Source organism: Geotrypetes seraphini, chromosome 18, assembly GCF_902459505.1.
Source record: "Geotrypetes seraphini chromosome 18, aGeoSer1.1, whole genome shotgun sequence".
In the NCBI taxonomy this organism is placed as follows: domain Eukaryota; kingdom Metazoa; phylum Chordata; class Amphibia; order Gymnophiona; family Dermophiidae; genus Geotrypetes; species Geotrypetes seraphini.
In genome coordinates, this window is record NC_047101.1 from 23,786,424 (window position 1) to 23,807,960 (window position 21,537).

A 21,537-nucleotide genomic window follows, 5' to 3' on the forward strand; every position below is an offset into this window, starting at 1 on the left:
TTGCAAATAAGATGAGCATCTATTTAAAGTAGAATTAATTTAACTAAAGTATATTTCAAAGCATTTTTGAAAAATTTGAGACCGATGACGAGTTTCGTGCTAACAGTCTGTGCGATAAAATAAAAAACACACAGCAACACCGCCTGGGTGTGCGAGTGGTTGCCTTAAGGTACTGTGATATGAAGATTGTATCTGCTATCCACCTTAAGAAAGCTATTTGAAGCTTTTATTATGGAAAAAACAGGGAATAAATGAAATTTGGTAAAATACGATTGCCTGTTAAAAAGTATGTGGGAAAACAATAGAGGTTAAAGGTTACAAATGTGTATGACTGATATTGCACTCTCTGCAGGGGGGGAAGAGTGAGAGGGTTATTTATATATCGTACACATTTATATATCGTACACATTTAAAAATATATATATATATATTTTTTTTTTTTTAATGTGTAAGATACATATTTATCCCTAGCTTATGTTTGTGAATGTTGTATGAAAACATTTTGAAATATATATTCTTCAGTTTGAATATTCTAAAGTTTTTCAAAATAAAAATTATTTGAACTTAAAAAAAAAACCCAATAACAAAAAAAACTATTTGAAAACTTTAATGCTGGGAATATATTGTATGTGCAAAGATCACAAAAAGCCATAAATATATATATATAATATATAAAATGGAAAAAGTATTGGCATTACAACAAGGTTATATTAAAAAATTTAATAAAATATGGGGACCATTGACAAATTATTCTACTGATCAGATATAATAACACATGTATAGAATATATAGAAGGGGTAGGGAGGGAAAACTATTGTAATATTAATATGATATAAAATTCTGATAAAGGGTTTATTTAATTCACATTGTAAGAACAATTAATAATAATTTCAAGTGTTTTTTCATAATTGAATGTATTACATGTATTTCACTTGATGTAAGAATTTAAAAAAAGAATAAAAAATATTTATTAAAAAAAAAAAAATAAAGGTACATTCAAGTAAAAAAAATAAAAAAAAAGCCATAAAGGGATTTGAACCCCGACTTCCTAACTCACTCTAACCATTCAGAAATGAATAACCAAATTTTCAAATTAATCTGGCTTTTACCCTAGATAAGGACATTCATTGTAAATTACCCTGAAAAGCAGAACCTATGGTTATAAAATATAGGGCTCCTTTTACAAGGGTGCGTTAGGGCCTTATCGCGCAGAATAGCGCGCGCTAAATTTCCGTGTGCGCTAGCCGCTACCGCCTCCTCTTGAGCAGGCGATAGTTTTTCGAGTAGCGTGCGCTGTAGCACGCGCTAAATCTGGTGCGTGCACTAAAAATGCTAGCGAACCTTTGTAAAAGGAGCCCACAGTCTTTCCTCACTCTTCTTTTCCTCTTCAGAAACTGAATTCAACTACACTCATTAACTTCACCTAGCTCAATTTTTCCTTCCTTTTCTAGAAAAAGAGAAATCAAATGATTGTATCCTGCTGTACAGTTGATAAAAGAGCTGCTCTGGTTCCTATATCCTTGGTATTAAATTTTATTCTGCGTCCAGCGATACTATTTTTGTTCTCTCTGTGGCACCTGTTGCATAGTTTGAGGCTCACTTTAGGATTTCCCACAATGGGTAATATGAACCAGGGGCATAAAGGGTCTTCTTCCCTTTCATCCTGCTAGACCAGTCCAGATCAATGGGTTGTGTTCTCTTACCAGCAGATGGAGGTAGAGAAACTAAACTTTTCCAGTGACATCATCGGTAGACGAAATAACGGAGTTGCTGCAGCAGATTTGCAACCTATCCTTGAAAACAGGGGTAATCCCGGAGGACTGGAGGATAGCAAATGTTACACCTATCTTCAAAAAAGGATCGAGAGGCGACCCGGGGAACCTCAGACCGATGAGCTTAACCTCAGTTCCAGGGAAGATGGCCGAATCATTGATCAAGGACAGTATCAATGAGCATATAGAAAAAAATAATCTGATGAGAACAAGCCAGCATGGTTTTTGTAAAGGAAGATCATGCCAAACGAACCTACTGCACTTCTTTGAGGGAATAAGCGAACAATTGGACAAAGGTGACCCCATAGACATCGTATATCTGGACTTCCAAAAAGCCTTCGACAAGGTACCCTATGAGCGCCTACTAAGGAAACTGTGGATCCACGGGGTGGAAGGGAACGTGCACAGATGGATCAGAAATTGGCTGGGAGACAGGAAACAGAGGGTAGGAGTAAAGGGACACTACTCTGACTGGAAAGGGGTCATGAGTGGCATCCCGCAGGGGTCAGTGCTGGGACCGCTGCCGTTCAATATATTCATTAATGACCTGGAATCAGGGACGAAGTGCTAAGTTATAAAATTCGTGGACGATACAAAACTCTCCAGTAGGGTTAGAACTATTGAGGAATGTAAAGAACTACAAAGGGATCTGAACAAACTGAGTGAGTGGGCAAATAAATGGCAGATGAGCTTCAATGTAGAGAAATGTAAAGTCTTGCACATAGGGAAAGGAAACCCGATGTATAACTACACGATGGGGGGGATGGTACTGGGGGAAGGCAAACTAGAAAAGGTCTTGGGGGTTTTCGTGGATAAAACAATGAAGCCGGCGAACAGAATGTTGGGCATTATCAAAAAAGATATCACTACCAGAACGAAGGAAGTTATCCTGCCACTGTATCGGGCAATGGTGCACCCGCATCTGGAGTACTGCGTTCAATACTGGTCGCCGTACCTTAAGAAGAATATGGCGATATTCGAGAGGGTCCAGAGAAGAGCAACAAGGATGATAAAAGGCATGGAAAACCTTTCATATGCTGAAAGGCTAGAGAAGCTGGGGCTCTTTCCCCTGGGAAAGCGAAGACTTAGAGGGGACATGATAGAAACTTATAAGATCATGAAAGGTAGAGAGAAGCAGTGGCGTACTTAGGGTATGTGGCACCCAGGGCCCATCATTTTTTGACCCCCCCCCCATCTATATGAAAAATATGATTTTTAGTACCAATCTACATATCGCACCACAAGAGTGTACCTAGGAAAAGGCTGCATCTTAAACACTGCAGTGAGCACTAGAACACCAACACATACATTGTAAAACTAAACAAGCCAGATCCCGCACAGTCAATTGGTCCTGTAGTCAATGCCAACTGAAAACTATGTCTTTTTCATACACACAGAACAGAGATACACCCTCGCCCAAAATGGAATAATCACAAACTAAAAATAGAAATATGTAGACAAAAGTTAAACTGATCCGCCAAGAAACCAGACCCTGGATACAATGCAACACCACAAAAAACAGTAACACATGTCCTCTAATACAGTGCAAAATATAAAGACAGTAGATGTAAATTTGAAAAAACTGATACATAACAATCACCACTTTATAAATTAACAAATAAAAATAAAACAAATAATGAGATATAAAAAAATACAATTTTATTGGACTAATCCCCGTAAGCTCGGTCCCCATCCCCGCAAACCACCTGATTCCATCCACACAAGCCTTGAATTGTTTATATTAAAGTATAAAAAGAAACAATATTCTGTACAATTGTCAATTTATAAATCAGCGTCTTCTCCCCACTCTCTTCCCCATTTCCCTTCAGCATCCTCAGCCCACTCTCTCTCCACTTTCCTTCAGCGCACGCACATAAAAACAAGCAAGTAATTTTATATCATTTTCATTCTATTCATTCATAGAAATTAAAGTCTAGATAATGCCAGTCACATAACAAAACATGATTTTACAAAAATAATTCCCTGCAGTCAAGCCTGCAAGGATTATTAGATGTCTTTCAGCAGTTCCCCTCCCTCCCTCCCCCTTACCTTTGTGGCCAAGTCAAAATGATCTACCAACAATAAAATTTTAAAAACACAAAGCACGCTGTACGCAGAGAAAATGTTAATTATCATTTATATTCTGCGGGTTTTCAAAGAGGTCAAGGCAGATGACTTTATGCAATGTCACCTCAGTAACAACTATACAAAAATAGACAAATATTCCCCCTCCCTTTTTACTAAACTGCGATAGCGGTTTTTAGCGTAGGGAGCTGCGCTGAATGCCCCACGCTGCTCTCGACGCTCATAGGCTCCCTGCGCTAAAAAACTCTATTGCGGTTTAGTAAAAGGGGGCCATAGTGCAAAATATAGACAGCAGATATAAATTTTCAAAACGGACACATTTTGATCACTAAGTTGAAAATAAAATCATTTTTCCTACTTTTTTGTCTGGTGATTTCATGAGTCTCTGGTCCTTCTTCTAATCCTTCTTCTTTCTCTCTCCCCCTGGCTCCCCTCTTTATTTCTGCCTTTCTTTCTCTCTCCTCCTGGCCCCCCTCTTTCTTTCTGCCTTTCTTTCTCTCCCCCTTGACCCCCCTCTTTATTTCTGCCTTTCTTTCTCTCCCCTTGGTCCCCCTCTTTCTTTCTGCCTTTCTTTCTCTCTCCCCCTGGCCCTCCTCTTTCTTTCTGCCTTTCTTTCTCTCCCCCTTGACCCCCTCTTTATTTCTGCCTTTCTTTCTCTCCCCTTGGTCCCCCTCTTTATTTCTGCCTTTCTTTCTCTCCCCTTGGTCCCCCTCTTTCTTTCTGCCTTTCTTTCTCTCTCCCCCTGGCCCCCCCCTCTTTATTTTTTCCTTTCTTTCTCTCTCCCCCTAGCCTGCACAAAGCCATCGTGCCGATTTCTCCACTTCCACGATTCTTTCCCTACCCTCACCCCCAAGCCAGCAGCCGATTTCTCCCTGCTCCTTCCCCGATGTCCTGAACTTCATCGGGCAGCAGCAGCATTCACAATTCACTGATGTTGCCCGCTTCAGGCCTTCCTCTCTGTCGGGTCCTGTCTTCATGAAAACTGGAAGTAGGCAGGACCCGGCAGAGAACAAGGCCTGAAGCCGGCAACAGCAGCGAATTGTAAACGCTGCTGCTGCCCGAAGAAGGTAATGGAGCACCGAGGCAGTCCGCTTCTCCCCCCTCCCAGCCGAACCCCCGCTGACCCTCCTATCTCCCCCCCCCCCGTGAACCTTTCCGACCTTCCCAGCGAGAGCAGCAAACCTCCTTCGCGGCTTTCTCCTCCCTCTGCCGCGTTACTGATGACGTCATCAGTGATGCGGCAGAGGGAGGATAAAGCCGACGCTACTGGAGGGAGGTTTGCTGCTTTCGCTGGGAGGGTCAGAAAGGTTCACTTGGGGGGGGAGAGAGATAGGATGGTCAGCGGGGTTTCGGCTGGGAGAGGGGAGAAGCGGTCTGCCTTGGTGCTCCAAGGCCTGGCGCCATTACCTTTTTCGATAATGGCGCCGATGCTGCTTTCGCTGGGAGGGTAGGAGCGCGATAGGGACCGGGCCAGCTGTGCACCCCCCCCTAAGGCGGCACCCGGGATGGACCTCCCCCTCGCCCCCCTTGGTACGCTACTGCCCTGGGGAAACAGCATGCAACAAGATCGCGCGATGCCAGAGATCTTTGCCTGCTTCGGCTGTTTCCTCCGCCGCGGTCCCGCCCCTCCTCTGACATCAGAGGAGGGGCAGGACCGTGGCGGAGGAAACAGTCGAAGCAGGCAAAGATCTCTGGCATCGCGATCTTGCTGCAGGCTGTTTCCAGACGCGACACCCGGCGCAGGGGGGGGTAACTGGACCGGACCGGGAGCACCCCCTCAGGGCTTGGTACCCGGGGCGGACCTCCCCCCCGCCCCCCCCTTGGTACGCCACTGGAGAGAAGGTAGAGAGGGACAGATTCTTCAGACTGGCGGGGGCAACAAAAACAATAGGGCACTCAAAAAAATTGAAAGGAGACAGATTCAGAACAAATGCTATGAAATTCTTCTTCACTCAGAGAGTGGTGGACACCTGGAATATGCTTCCAGAGGAGGTGGTAGAGCAGAATATGATTTTGGGATTCAAAATGGGATTGGACGATTTCCTGAATGAAAAGGGGATTGAAGGGTATAATTAGAGGGTTACTATACAGGATATTATACGATTAGGGAATAAAATGTTTTGGGTAAAAGATCACTTACAGGTCATAGACCTGGGGGGCTGCCACAGGAGCGGACTGCTGGGCACTATGGACCTCAGGTCTGACCCAGTGGAGGCATTGCTTATGTTCTTATGAATGAGTCAACATCCTCCCCCTCTTTATGGATGGGGGGGGGGCAGCCTTCCTTAGAAAATAAAGTTGATTTAAAGAAAAAGAAAAGACAAGAGTTTTCAGAGAGTTTTTGGAGGTGCAGGTTGCCTCAGCAGGATAAGTAGTGCATACGTCAAATTCCCTTCCCATGTAGGATGAGTCAGGGAAGGAACACGGGGTGGGGGGGGGGGGAGGAAATGTCATTCCATGGCAGCATTTCAGCTCCATGCTGGGAAGGGAGACACTACAAGTAACAAGGCAGCGATTTCTTCCACTCCCTTCAGGCTTAGAAAGGTCCTTGACTGTTGACTCAGGATGTTTCCTGTTGTGACTTTCATCCCTGAGTGAGCCAGCAAAGGCAATGAACTTAGAAACAACTAAGACGATTACAGTTACTCCAGAATGCATCTATAAAACTGATCATAAATTTAAAAAAAAAAAAAATTTGACCATGAACTCCTCTTCTACGAAATGCACACTGGCTACCAATTCAACATCAAATTACATATAAAATTATACTCCTCCGTTTCAAAATTTGACAGTCAAATAAATCTACCAGCTTTCTTGGACAAACTATTAATCTCATATACTCCCTTCAGGACCTTGTGGTCCGTTGATCAAGATGTACCCACAATTCCCTCCTTAAAAATAATTAATACCAGAAAAAATGAAATTTTTTCAGTATATGCACCACAGCTTTGAAACACTTTGCCTTCATTCCTCTGCTGATTGGTTCAAATCAGTGGCGTACCAAGGGGGGGGTGGGGGAGCCATCCACCCCGGGTGCAAGGCCCGAGGGGGTGTTCAGCTGGCCACTTACAGGGGAATAGGCTGCCGCCGGGGAAAGGCTACCATTGCCCTCATCAGAAAGAAGCCGGTGACGAATTCTGCCTCCCTGCTGCTTCTCTTCCCCGAGCAGAGCAATGACGTCTGACGACGGAGAGGACGTTCTGGGCCAGCCAATCGCTGCCTGGCTGGCCCGGAACATCCTCTCCGATGTTAGAATTGACGTCGGGTAGCCAGAGTTGGTCGGCCCGCGGGAAAAGAAGGAGGGCAAATTCGGCGTCGGCCTGTTTCCGATGGCCAGTGGCAGCTTTTCCCCGGCGGTGGTGGCAGCATGGTGGTGGTAGGGGTGGTGGCATGGGGGAGGTAAGGGAGAAAGAAAGAAAGGGGGGGAGCCAGGGAGCCAGAAAGAAAGAAAGGGGGCAGGGTGAAAGAGAAAAAATGGGGCATGGGGAAAGAGAGAGAAAGACAGACATAGAGAAAGAAAGGGGGCATGGAGAGAGAGAGAAAGAAGGGGGCAGGGTGAAAGAAAGAAATGGGGCACGGAGAGAGAGAGAAAGACAGACATACAGAAAGAAAGGGGGCATGGAGAGAGAAAGAAAGAAGGGGCAGGATGAAAAAAGAAAAAGTTGGGGGAGGGAATGAAGTCTGGAGGAGAGGAAGCATACAGGAGGCTGAAAGAAGGGAAGAAATATTGAATGTACAGTCAGAAGAATAAAGTGCAACCAGAGACTGATGAAATTACCAAACAAAGGTAGGAAAAATGATTTTATTTTCAATTTAGTGATCAAAATGTGTCCGTTTTGAGAATTTATATATGCTGTCTATATTTTGCACTATGGGCCCCTTTTACTAAACTGCAATAGCAGTTTTAGCGCAGGGAGCGTCGAGAGCAGTGTGGGGAATTCAGTGCAGCTCCCTGCGCTAAAAAACGCTATCGCGGTTTAATAAAAAGGGAGGGGGTATATTTGTCTATTTTTGTATAGTTGTTACTGAGGTGACATTGCATAAAGTCATCTGCCTTGACCTCTTTGAAAACCCGCGGAATATAAATGATAATTAACATTTTCTCTGCGTACAATGTGCTTTGTGTTTTTAAATTTTTATTGTTGGTAGATCATTTTGACTTGGCCACGAAGGTAACGGGGAGGGAGGGAGGGGAGCTGCTGAAAGACATTTAGTAATCCTTGCAGGCTTGACTGCAGGGAATTATTTTTGTAAAATCATGTTTTGTTATGTGACTGGCATTATTTAGACTTTAATTTCTATGAATGAAAATGATATAAAATTACTTGCTTGTTTTTATGTGCGTGCGCTGAAGGAAAGTGGAGAGAGAGTGGGCTGAGGATGCTGAAGGGAAATGGGGAAGAGAGAGTGGGGAGAAGACGCTGATTTATAAATTGACAATTGTGCATAATATTGTTTCTTTTTATACTTTAATATAATAAGTTCAATATAAAACAATTCAAGGCTTGTGTGGATGGAATCAGGTGGTTTGTGGGGATGAGGACCGAGCTTACGGGGATTAGTCCAATAAAATGGTATTTTCATATTTCTCATTATTTGTTTTATTTGTTAATTTATAAAGTGGTGATTGTTATGTATCAGTTTTTCAAATTTACATCTACTGTCTTTATATTTTGCACAGTATTAGAGGACATGTATTACTGTTTTTGTGGTGTTGTGGTGTTGCATTGTATGCAGAGTCTGGTTTCTTGGCAGTTCAGTTTAACTTTTGTCTACATATTTCTATTTTTAGTTTGTGATTATTCCATATTGGGCAAAGATGTATCTGTCTGTGTGTATGAAAGGGACATGGCTTTCTGATAGCATCGACTGTACTGGATCAATTGACTGTGCAGGATCTGGTTTGTTTAGTTTTACAATGTATGTGTTGGTGTTCTAGTGCTCACTGCAGTGTTTAAGATGCTGACTTTTCCTAGGTACACTCTTGTTGTGCGATATGTAGATTGTTACTAAAAATCATATTTTTCATATAGATGGGAGGGGGTGCCAAAAAATGATGGGCCCCGGGTGTCACATATGCTAGGTACACCACTGGTTCAAATATGCTGTTTGTGGAGCTCTCCGTCTTCATTGGTCAATGCGGTAAGGCTGCCTTGAATGGAACGGAATCATAAAAGTGGCAGGTCGGAGAGAGTGGTGAGGGGTCTGAGGTGATGTTTGTGTTGGTTGTTATGAATAATAAATAGATATCAAAGTTTCTCAGTCCTGCCGGTTATTTTTTATTTTTTTTTTTGGCTTGTGCTTAGTTTAGAGTACACAGTTAGTTTGGTTGGAGTAGATAAGGCCTTTATGTGTAACTGAGGAAAGTTGTACTTCATGTATCGCGTTTTTTTGTTATTCACGGTTTTTCCGTATCCGCGGGTCTGTTCATCCCCCAATCACCGCGAATACGGAGGGAGAAATGTATACTTACTCCTTCGAAATCACAGGAGACTCCAGTTATTTCCTTTGCTAGCCTAATTGTATTTCCCATATAATTATTGTAGTTCTCCCCTGTCCCTTTTGTATCATGTTAGTCCTCATTTGATTTTGGTATGTTTTTAATCTGTAATATTGTATCCTTGTTTTTATAATGTGCATCGCTTAGAAGTATTAAGTGATATTATCAAATTTTAAATGAAACCTGAAACCTTCTCAGCACCTCATATCTGTGGTCACCATCACTGTAGAAGGGGACCCCCTTAAGCAGATTATCTGGGATGTCCCACCAACCAAGATGCCCAGGAAAAGGGAAGACAAATATACTATTGGGAGTGGAGGGACCAACAAGATGACACCACCCCTTAAAAAGTGGTCACATGTGGGCCCCTTGTTCATGGTATCACCTCCAGCGTCAAGTGCTACCTCTAGTCTTGCTGCCGTGGATCTGAGAAATTGAAGGTAGGCCTTACTTAACAGAACTAAGAGCTTTCTTAGAATATACACTGGAAGAAGGATAATGCCTTTGTATAGATCCATGGTGAGACCCCATCTGAAATACTGTGTACAATTCTGGAGGCCGCATTACCGCAAAGATGTGCTGAGACTTGAGTCGGTTCAGTGAATGGCCACCTGGATGGTCTCGGGACTCAAGGATCTCCCGTATGAAGAACGGCTGAATAAATTGCAGCTGTACTCACTTGAGGAACGCAGAGAAAGGGGTGACATGATCGAGACATTCAAATATCTCACGGGCTGTATTGAGGTGGAAGAGGATATCTTCTTTTTCAAGGGCCCCACAGCAACAAGAGGGCATCCGTGGAAAATCAGGGGCGGGAAACTACACGGTGACACCAAGAAATACTTCTTCACCGAAAGGGTGGTTGATCGCTGGAATAATCTTCCGCTACAGGTAATTGAGGCCAGCAGCGTGCCTGATTTTAAGACAAAATGGGATCGTCACGTGGGATCTCTTCACAGGGAAAGGTAGGGGAGGGTTATTGCGGTGGGCAGACTTGATGGGCCGTGGCCCTTATCTGCTGTCTGTTTTTATGTTTCTAATGAGGGCCACAGAATAGTCCACTGAAATGCTACAAAAAAGAAGAGCTTTTACTGTGATAGCAAACACTCAGGTACTGAAAGCAGACTATAATTTGTTCATACCATTTCTTTGTGACTCTTTATTTATCAGATAGGAAGATAGTAAGAGAAACGGTATTTACCATAGATACGTGACACTACAAGGCAAGTGGTAATTACAATCACCATGAGTCCTAATCCAGCACTGTAGTCGTCCAACAGAACCAGCCAGTACATTCCACCCTGTGGGAAAAATGGATACAGTTCAATTATTTTATTTAATATACCGCTATTATTAACAAAAAGTCAAATCAAAGCAGTTAACAATAGATAAAAATCAAAGGGAAATAATTTAAAAAAACAACAATAAAATGGAAACAGGGAAATGTATACTGTACAATTAACAATACTAGACAGAAAATGACAATCAAGGGCAGGAAAGATTTATAATATCAAGAGGTAAGAACAAATAAGGTAAAAACAGGAGGATAGGGGGAAAAAGAAAAAAAAATGGGAGAAGAAAGCAAAGGAAGAACTAAACTGAAGTGTTCAGAACTAGGGTCAAACGCCAGTTTGAAATAATAGGCTTTCAAATGTGATTTAAATGATTTAAGAGATTTTTCTGTGTTTGTGTGCTTTGAAAATGAGCCCCATAGTGGCAGCTGTCCATGAGAACACGCCCTCGCTGGTGCTGTAGTTGTGCCACCTTATGGAAGATGATGGTAACCCGCCACGCCAGAGGCTGAGTCAAAGGGGTGGGGCTCAGATTGAGAGATGGTTGAATGCCCTGGAATAGAGAGGCCGCAAGGAAAGAGGTCTCCAGGAGATATATCCTGCCCTTTTACTAAGAGTTTACAACAGCTCTTAAAATCCACTTATTCAGGTAGGCATCTGAGTCTATTAGCTGGCTCTTTCCTTGGTGTTCCCTTCCTACTTCCCCAGGCCTTTGGAAGCTCATGTTGGAGCGCTGAGTCTGTTGGATCTGCTCTTTTGTGGAGCTTTGCAATTCTCTAGCCTCCTTTTCTGATTTCCTATCTACGGTAATTTTAGAGTTCAATTCAAATGTGCTTGTGTTGTTTTTAAAATCCTATATGGTATCTTTACTCCTCTCCTTCCTATATCTTGGAACGTTTACAGATTTTCCTTTGCAAGAGGTAATCAACAATTTAAATTACATCTTCCTTCCAAGAAAGAGATAAAAGAAGTCAAGATTTTTACTCAATCTCTGATTTTTAAGCTTTCTCAACTTTGGAACGATCTTCCACTCCTTTTAAGGAGTTCCGGTTCACTTCAACTTTTTCGTAAACCTTTAAAAACCATTTTATTTGCTAGACACTGAAAATTAATTTTCCAAAGCTTATGGTTTTTATTTGTTAAGTTAATTATTGTAAACTGAGTCGAGCTTTCTTGGACTGATGTCTCAGTATATAAAGCCAAGCATTAGATTAGATTAGATAATTTGCAACTCTTTTCCTTGCTGCGTTTTCCTCTGTTATTAATATTTTGTAAATCACTATGATGGTACACACCCTGTGGCTGTATACCAAATAAAGATGAACTTGAATTTGAACTTGGTCCAGGAGTGATGGAATCCTCCCACAGTACCTGTGGGGGAAACCCAGGAAAGCATGGAATGGCCCTATTTTCAAGCTTTGCACCCGGGATTAAAGAGCAAATTCCAGATCTGCCAAGTCTCCCGCACTCCTGCCGGGCAACCATGATCTCCTGCTGAGTGGGCTCACCATCCCGCAACAGCAGGAAACACCTTCATAAAATGCCGCTATTCCTATGAAGGCGTTTATGAAGGCATTCCTTGCTGCCGAGGGATGCAGAGCAGGAAGGAAAACAACGAGTAGGGGCGGGTCTATAATTTGGCTAGTGGGACTCAGCATCGCCACCAGTAATGATAAAAAGGAGTGCTGGAGTTCCGAAGGGGACCTGAGCCCAAATAAGTTAAGAATTTTATGACCAAACATCAGATAAAACGAACGGATCAACTTCTATGTTATCCAACCCACGAATAAATAACATTTATTAGAAAAATAGGGTTATAAAAGATAATTTCTATACTATATTATTCAAAAGAAGGTAGACACTGTTGTGCAGATGAATTGTTAAACAAATTTTATAGAAATTATCCTTTACAACACCCTTTTTCTAATAAAAGAATTTTATTACTGGCATGGGTCATGTTTAGACTGGTGATCTTATTGGTAAAATATTTTATCACTAAAATTATTAACATAGAGGCAAAAGCTGGGCTTTTTTTTCAACCAGCATGAAGTACTAACACCTTCTCCCCATGCCTTTCAAGAGTGTCCTATCCACTCTATTATATTTTTCACTCAAAATCTCCCAGCTTGTTTTTTTAGATTTTTTTAAATTGCACCCAGGAAGTGACATTAGAGCAAGAGCCAACGCTGGCATGAGCAGCAGGTTGGAGTTGCTGCTTGCGCCAGGAACATTAAAGAGGTACGGGGAAGGGGCACGCGTGGCAGGAGGTGGGGGGGGGGGCTGTGAAAGAGTGGATGGGGTGGAGGGTGGGAAAGAGGATGGGGAGGGGAGCCACCACCCCGCTATGCCACTGGGTGTACCATCCATCCAGCCTCAAACCTGTGACCCTCAGAGTCAAAGGCAGCTACCGTACATACTATCCAGGCTACAAAAATGTGGTTACCCTTCCCCCTAAGGTTGGGGTTGCATGAGTACCAGCACCTTTTTAACTAGGAAAAAAAAAAAGCACTGAGCAAAACCCGCTCTGGCCCCTTTCCTTACTTACTTCTGTTGTGAGGATAAGTCCCATGAGAAAGAGAGTTATACAGGTGATGGCTGAAAAAAAAGTCTTCTTTGGTCGCAGGTAATAGGGAAACTCGTCTGTTATTGCTGTGACGATGGTCTCCATGAAGGCAAACTGCATGTAGAGAAGATGCCAGTAGATCACAAAGGCAATGCAATTTGGTGTTGTCACCAGCTACATTTTATTGGCAGATGGTATCTTGTACCACAAAAGGGCAAAAATAAATCAGCAAACAAAGGAATCTTTCACTAAAGTGTTCTAAGCTGTTAATAGGCGAATTAGGGCATGTTAACCACTATAGCACAAACTTGCTAACAGCTACTGCAGTGGCATGGCGATTCGTGCACGCTAATGCATGTATTAATTGCATATTATATTACGGAGCATGAACAAGATAGGGCATAGGCAGAGAATGGGCATGGACTACATAATATGGTGAGGGCATGGTACTTAATTAGGGTTAACAATTTGTAAAGCCCACTAAAAAAAAAACAACAAAAAACGGAGGGGTCAAAAACTAAGGCAATTACAAAAAGACCTGCTCCCGTATCTCAAAAACATTTTTTTGCGCTCTTTACCCTGGACACACAGCGCTATATACAAAGATACAACTTGAAGTTTTTTGTGTGCGCGTTCACACTCGGGTGGCAAATCAGTCTGTGGGAACCTCCATTTACTTAGGAGATTCACCGGGGGTTGTCCACAATACAAGTGCACCCCGCAACGCACTGCAGAGTCTCCCCACAAACATCATTTAACGCCAACCCAAATACTAGTCTTTAAGCCCGTTACATTAACGGGTGCTAGAATAGATGTCTGTCTGTCAGTGTTTCTTTATCTCTCTCTCCTTGGCCGCTGTCTGTATCCTTCTGTCTCCCCCTCCCCCCCAAGCAAAGCTGTCTGCCCCCAGCACCCACCTCCCCCCCCAAATGTCTCTCCATGGCCCTCTTCTGTCTTCCCACCCCAGAGCAAAGCTGTCTGTCCCCAGCACACCTCCCCCCAAAGCAGCCCCCTTTCCCTCTCCCTGTCTCTCCATGGCCCCTTCTGTCTTCCCCCCAGAGCAAAGCTGTTTGCCCCAAGCACACCCCTCCCCCTAAAGCAGCCCCCTTTCCCTCTCCCGCTGACTCTCTCTCTGGCCCCCTTTCTCTGTCTGTCTTTCTGTTCCTCTCCCTGCCCCTGAGTCTTTCTTTCTTTCTGTCTCCCTCCCTCCCGCTGTCTGTCTGTCATTTTTCCCCATTTCCCTGTGCAGCAGCATTTCCATCCCACTTCCCTATGCAGCAGCAACAGCATTTCCCTCCTATCCCCCCTTTCCTGTGCAGAAGCAGTAGCAGCATTTTTCCCCACCCCCCTTTTCCCTTCTCTTCCCTGCTCCGTTCGGCCCCTCCCCCTTCATTTCCCTGTGCAGCAGCATTTCCATCCCACTTCCCTATGCAGCAGCAACAGCATTTCCCTCCTATCCCCCCCTTTCCTGTGCAGAAGCAGTAGCAGCATTTTCCCCCACCCCCCTTTCCCTTCTCTTCCCTGCTCCGTTCGGCCCCTCCCCCTTCTTTTACTGCCCGATCTGGCCTGCTCCTGACCCTCCCACCGTCGACATACCTCGGGGCTCCAGCCGCGTAGGCAGCACTTTAAACATGCTGCTTCGCAGCCTTCTACTGCCGATTTCCTCTGCCGCGTCTGTCTCCGATGATATCATCAGAGACGCGGCAGAGGAAATTGGCAGTAGAAGGGTGCGAAGCAGCGTGTTTATAGTGCTGCCTATGCCGCTGGAGCCGGGAGGTTTGTGGAGGGTCAACGGCCGGAGCGGGGCTGCTGTCCACCACTCGGTTGCTGCCACTGGTGCTGCCTACGCCGCTGGAGCCGGGAGGTTAGAAGAGAGAGCGAGCACAGTCGCACACCTTCAGCCCCCGCATGCGCCGTGAGGTTAGAATGTTGCCACAGAAGCACACCTCACGGTGCCACACCGCATGAATTTTCGAGAGCGCATGCGCGCTCTAGCATTTTGTTATATATGAAAATTGATATATATAATATATATATTATATATACAGAGAGAGATAGATAGATAGATAGATAGATAGATAGATAGATAGATAGATAGATATAATTTAAATCCAGGTGTGACAAGTGCAAATATAAAAAGAGAGATATCAAAAATTCATATCAAACATATCAATCTCAAAGATAATAAATCACCCAATATTCAGCACTATTTAGCTGACCAGGAATGGTTCCTGGCTGGATATGAGGGGGGAGCTGAAAAGGTCTCAGCCCAACCAACAAAGTTGGGGCAGTCTCCATCACTGGCGATGCTGTGCAACATAGCTAGTCAGAACCAAGTGGCTACGTTTAGCAGTCAGATAGCCCCGCATAAATAGCAGGTCTAGCCGTGGCCACTATGACTTAGCCAGTCAGCCGATGAATATCGGCCGGGCCAGCTGTGTCAAATGCGGCTGAAAACAGAACAGAAATTCAATGCTGGTTGTCGGATATGGCCTTGGCATTTAATTTCTGGGTTTGCCATCAACCGTGGGAGCCGGGCTGCCTCCCACGGTCTGAAAATCAGCCCCAAAGTATTTCATACATCCTGTTGCCTAGGTTGGATCCTCTTTTTTGGAGCTGCAGGTGCCTAAACATAGCTTGTTAAGTGCAATATTCAGTATTTAACCGGCTATGGAGTAACATCTAAAGGCCCTCCTTTACTAAGCAGCAGTAGAAGTGTCTGATGCTGTTCATAAGAATTCTATGAGCGTCAGAGATGCATTTAGTGCTCCGGGCTGCAGTAGAAACCTCTACCGCTGCTTACTAAATGGGGAGTGGGGGTAGATAGGATTGATTTTTATGCAGTCCTATTTATGAGGTTACCTTAGCCAGTTAAGTGCTAAATTTCGGCACTTAACTGGCCAACTCTCAGATCATCCCCAAAATAGCTGTTTTTGGCCTAGGTGCTCACCGGTTATTTTCAGCAGCACTAACCAGTTATGCAACAAAGAAGCAATGCAACCAGCCAGAAGCTTTTCTGCCAAGTTAAATTGCTCTGAATATATATATCGACCCATTAGTTTTCTTAGTAGAAGGTATCTCTCACCTGACTGTCCAGCCCAAGAGTCAGAAGCATGAAGAAGAAGAGGAAAGACCAAAACGGAGAAAGAGGAAGCATGGTCATGGCCTGGGGATATACCACAAAAGCCAAACCTGGACCTAAAGAAGGTAAGAGAAAACACATAACAGTTCTAGGCCAGAGGTGTACAGCTTTGAGTTATAGACCAAGATAACCATTTTTTTTTTTTAAACAGGATTCATTTCAGGGAAGGTAACTACCGCAGCAAAATGCTATCCAAATACAGTTCATTACTTTAGCTTAGGGTTACTCATCCTAATCTTTGAGACACACCCAGGCATTCAGGTTTTCAGGATATGCACAATGAATATGCACGATCTGTGTATATGGATGGAGTTACCGGATGTCTGGAAAAACCTGGACATACCCTCTTTTTAGAGGAATGTCCGGGTGCCTGGATGATTTTCCAAAACCCGGCAGTTTGTCCGGGTTTCCTGAGCTCGAGGCCACATCTGGAGGGCCTCCAAGCAAAGCGTGGATGTGATATGATGATGTCACACGCATGCACATGTGTGTGTGATATCATCGTGTTGCATCCGAGCATGCTCGGAGGCCCTTTAGATGCAGCCCGGATACTGGAAGGAAGATAGGAGGGGGCGGGGCTGGGGTGAAATGGGCGGAGCTGGGCTGAATGGGGAGGAGCTAGAGGCAGAATGGGCCGAGGCCACGTGTTTTCTTTTCTTCAAGAAGAAATCTGGTAACTCTCTACATGGAGGCAAGCAACTTTTTCTCATGCATATTCACTGCAGATATCCTATTGTTTTGTACCATAATTGTTCCTCTTTCTATCATCAATATTGTATTTCCTTACCCATTCATTCCTTCTGTTTCTTCTGTCATTGTTTATATTGTTAGTTACTAATCTGTTTTGTTTGCTTAGTGTCTACTTGTTTTTAATAACCCCAGTTTTAATCTATAATTTGAAAGATTTGTTCATCGCTTAGAAATTTTTTTTTTTTAAGTTCAATCATTTTTATTAATATTTTAAAGTATACATACATCTAAAGCATGAATGACAGTATCTTGACAGTGATAACAAAAAGTGAACCTAGAGACCCTAACCATGCTACTGACACTAATGATTATATTGAAGGCAATGATCGCTTAGAAATTTGAGTAAGCGATTAATCAAATACACAATAAACTTGAAAAAAAACCTTGAAACCCAGTCTGGCTTGGTGCGTCCCAAAGACTGGGCTGAGAACCCATGCTTTAACTATGAAGCTGTTGGGGTAATTGTTTAAGATCGCCTAAACTAGGCACCGGCAGGTTGGCATTCAAAGTGAATAGAAAGATTTTGTGGCCAATTAAATCGCTTGTTCATGGCTAACCGTTCATTTTCAATGGCATTAAACAGGTTAGTGCCGCTACAAATGTCCAGGTAGTACCTATCTTAAAACCGGCTATTTGAGGGGAGGGGGGGGGCATTCCAGGAGAAGAGTCAGCATTTCGCAGGTTAGGTGAGGATATTCTGCAATTAACCGGGCAGAGTAACCACATAAATAGCACTGCATAAAAGTCAGCCCTATCTTTATAGCTGACAAAGTGCTTTAGCCGGCTCCTCCAGAAATTCAATGCCGAAGTGTGGATACGGCCTGGCATTGAATTTCTGGGTATAACGCAGACAGTGGTCAGCAAAATGCTGAGCACCACTGGCTGAACATCTATCCCGAGGATGATAAGTACTAAGGGGGGGGGGGGGAATTCTATAAATGATGCCAAAATCCAAATTTGATAATTGACTTTAACTGTCGTTTTAATAATGCCATTAAAACTCCAATTAAAATACATTCATTTAATTTTAATTCAAATTGTGTGCAGAATTCCGCACAGCGTCTAGCAACGCCTAAGTTGAGACACCCTCTGGTGCTTTACGACGCCTACTTGCTTAGGGGCGGAGAATAGGTGTGGTATAACTTAGGCGTCTGTGTTATGTGAAAATTAGGCCAGGAAACCCCTGGTCTAATATACCAGTGCCTACCAAGAGGATGCCTAGCAACGCCTAAGCTTGCTTAAGCGCCGCTAGGCATGATTCTGTACACCCTGCTGAGCGGCACCTAGGAATTAGGCACCATTAGACGCCGTTATAGAATCAGACCCTGAAGTGCAAATTCTATATCAGCCTTTTCATTATAGAATACTAGAGTAAGTCTGTAGTTACTCACTTAACTTTAGGTGTGAGCACTTAGGGCTATATTCACTAAGCAAACCGATCGTGTACCGATTGGTTTGCGACCACTTAACTATCAAATTTCCCTCTGGCCTGATTCACTTACCTCTCCTGCGATCCGCTTGGAATCCTTTCATGCAAATCAGGTGAAACGCATACAAATTGGACAGCGACCCGACTCACTACACCAAATTTCCAATCCGACTGGGCTGGCCGATCACCTGAAGAAGCGACTGCTGGGGACCAGTCGAAAACGTCTTTCCAACTGGAAGCCCTGCTCTCTGACCTGCAATCTCTCCTGCCTGCTCGCCCCGAATGCCGCCCTGCTCTGCCTTGATCTTCCCCTGCCGCATCGCCGTTCTCTTGCCCTTCCCCGAAGCTCTCCTGCCCAGCGAGCCCGTGGTTTTAACCCGCGGGTTTAAAGCGGGTTAAAACCACGGGCTCCATTTATCTTTTTGTGAGAGCGGCAGCTGGCAAGAGCAGGACCAGCTTTAAGGAGCCACGCGGGTTGGGGTCAATGGAGGTGGCGGCGTTTCCCCGAAGTCAAAAGTAAAAAAAGTTTTTTTAAAAAGATCGCTGCTCCTATGGTCTGCGCATGCGCGTGCCGTGCAGGCAGATGGGGGCGTTCCGCCGATCACCCTCATCTGCATGTTTAAGTTTACTGAATCAGTTGGACCTGCCGAGACTGGGCCCGATCGGGCAGGTTAGTGAATCCAGCCCTTAATGGCAACTCAATGGCAATCCATGCAATTAAGTGCTAGGCAAGTCCCCGACCTACTGATACATCTCCAAGGTCTACACTCCTCTTCCAGTTGCGCACTATTGATTATGCATGCACAGTTTATAGAATACCAAATACTGTAATAGCAGAGACGCGTGTAACCGCTAATTAGTGACAATTACCACCAAAAGCAATTATAGCCAATTATTGCTCGTTTACATCAATTATCAGCTCATTATTAAATTAAGTTACATGCATAACTGGCACTGCGCTATTATCTGCCCTTGCAACTTTTGATAAAGTATAAAAGTAGAATTAGGAGGTATTTATGTTGCAATTGCAAAATTGCATAACAATTTGTCTTCCATCAAACTATAATATTACACGTGCAACCGGTGCACTTGAAAGTCAATAGGCCTTGCTAGCAGTTTGAATTCCAGGGCTCTTTGACTACTCCACAGAAGACTCGGAGTCTGCTCTCAGGTCTTAGGTCTGTTTAGGCCAGAAGAGATCATGCAGCTAGGTCAAGGTAGTGAAGATAAATGGATGGATAGATGGATGCATGCTGCATGCATGACCTTTGCTTGCAGGAAGGACTGTGCAGATTTCTTCCTTGAGTGAGGCTTCCTTCCCAGCTTGATCGAAGCAGCAATGTTACTGGAGGAAGTGGATTTTAGACGGGCATTTTCACCTGTGGCACTTTAGAAACATTTTACATGCAGTCTCTCAGGGATTGATGGTCCTCCACTAAATTATCATTTTTTCACACTTGACAACCACTTTTGGAAAGATGGTGGGGGAGGGGAAGATACCATTCTTAGTGCTCAGTTAGAGGGGGGCGGTCCACCCCAGGCGCTATTTTGCTAAGGGCGTGGCGCCCCTCCTCCTCTCTACCTCCCTTCTCCTCTCCTTGCCACGCACCACCCCTTGCCTTCCCCGTACCGTTTTAACTTCCCTGGCGCAAGGTTGCCGTCTGAATCAGCATCGGCGCTCTCTCTGATGTCACTTCTGGGATGTGACATCAACGGGCGAGCCGACACCGACATGGGCATGCTGGTCACGCCGGAGAAGTTAAAAAGGTACGGGGAAAGGATATGGGGGCGTGTGCACGGCAGGAGGGGCGCACCTCCGCGCTGGGTACCGTGCACCCTTACTATGCCACTGACCGCACTGCCAGTTGTACCCTAGTATCTGCTGGTCAAAATGAACCAAAAGGTCATGCAGAGTCAAAAGGTATTTTGTGGATTCATGCAGGATGGGCGACTCCTTGACGTCTTGTTAGTAGCCGGAAGGTTCTAAAAGGGAAAATGCAAGAAGCCCTAAAAAACTAAAGGAAAAGGTCCACAAAGCCATCGATGCCAAATAAAGGTGGTCACCAAATGTACCAAAGTTAGTATGACGGAAAGGAATATCTAAAATCAGTGCCATTTTCCTCTTGCTACTGTATATGTCAAACTCTGAACTCCAATGGCAACAGGGAAATGTAGGATGCAATTCTATACAGTTGCACCTGGATGTAGGCGCCGCCTAGGCAAGTAGGTGCCAATGTGAACTAGGTGCCAATGTGAACTAGGTGTTATTCTATAATGTAAGCGCCTAAGTTCCATATGGGCCGATATGCAGCTGGCAGTGGACAGAATTATTTTGTCCATTTCCGGTGCTGAGACCAGAAATTCATGCTGGGCCTTGTGGAGGCTTCGGCATGGAGTTTCCTTTTATTTTAAAGCCAGCTAACACACGACTGGTTAATTTAATAGTCAGACTTAATCAGCCATAGGTTAGCGTCTCAAGACAGGATGGCAACTTACGGAGTGCTATTTACGAGGGATCTTCAAAAAGTCACCGCACTTTCATGTTTTCTCGGGAAACGCTTGGAGCAAGGTAAGAGGGCGTGTCCTAGAAAGTCACGTGACTAGTCAGTCAGGCTCACTTTGCAGGTAGTGATGTCATTTGACTTTGAGATATTTAATAGCTATGGAAGGATTTAGGGAGGAAATTTTATAATTATGTTTATAATAATAGTATAATATATTTTATATAGAATAACTGATGAAGGGTGGGTGGGTAGGGTTTATATTATTAATGGTCTATTAGATTTTATGGGTTAGATTTTAAGTGCTATATCGGAATCAATTTATGATATATTTATGTGCACTTGTTGTTTGATTTTAAAATGAATAAAGAATTGGAAAAAAAAAAAAAAAGAGAGATATTTAATAGCGCTTAAAAAAAAAATACAAAAAGTGCGGAAACGTTTTGAAGATCCCTCATTTATGCTAAAACCTGGCCAGTTAGCTCTGAGTATCAGGACGTAAC

General features: G+C 43.9%; 1 protein-coding gene across 3 annotated transcripts in view; it reads right to left on the reverse strand.

Moving 5' to 3' along the window:
• SLC6A7 (solute carrier family 6 member 7) overlaps positions 1-21,537 on the reverse strand; it is a 79,868-nt gene that overhangs the window by 18,997 nt on the left and 39,334 nt on the right. For all 3 annotated transcript variants that reach the window (XM_033927296.1, XM_033927297.1, XM_033927298.1), the window contains 3 exons: positions 16,298-16,410; positions 13,195-13,326; positions 10,559-10,658 (listed from right to left, as the gene is read on the reverse strand). In XM_033927296.1, the coding sequence (XP_033783187.1) occupies positions 10,559-10,658; positions 13,195-13,326; positions 16,298-16,410 (345 nt within the window). The remainder of the gene's footprint in view (positions 1-10,558; positions 10,659-13,194; positions 13,327-16,297; positions 16,411-21,537) is intronic.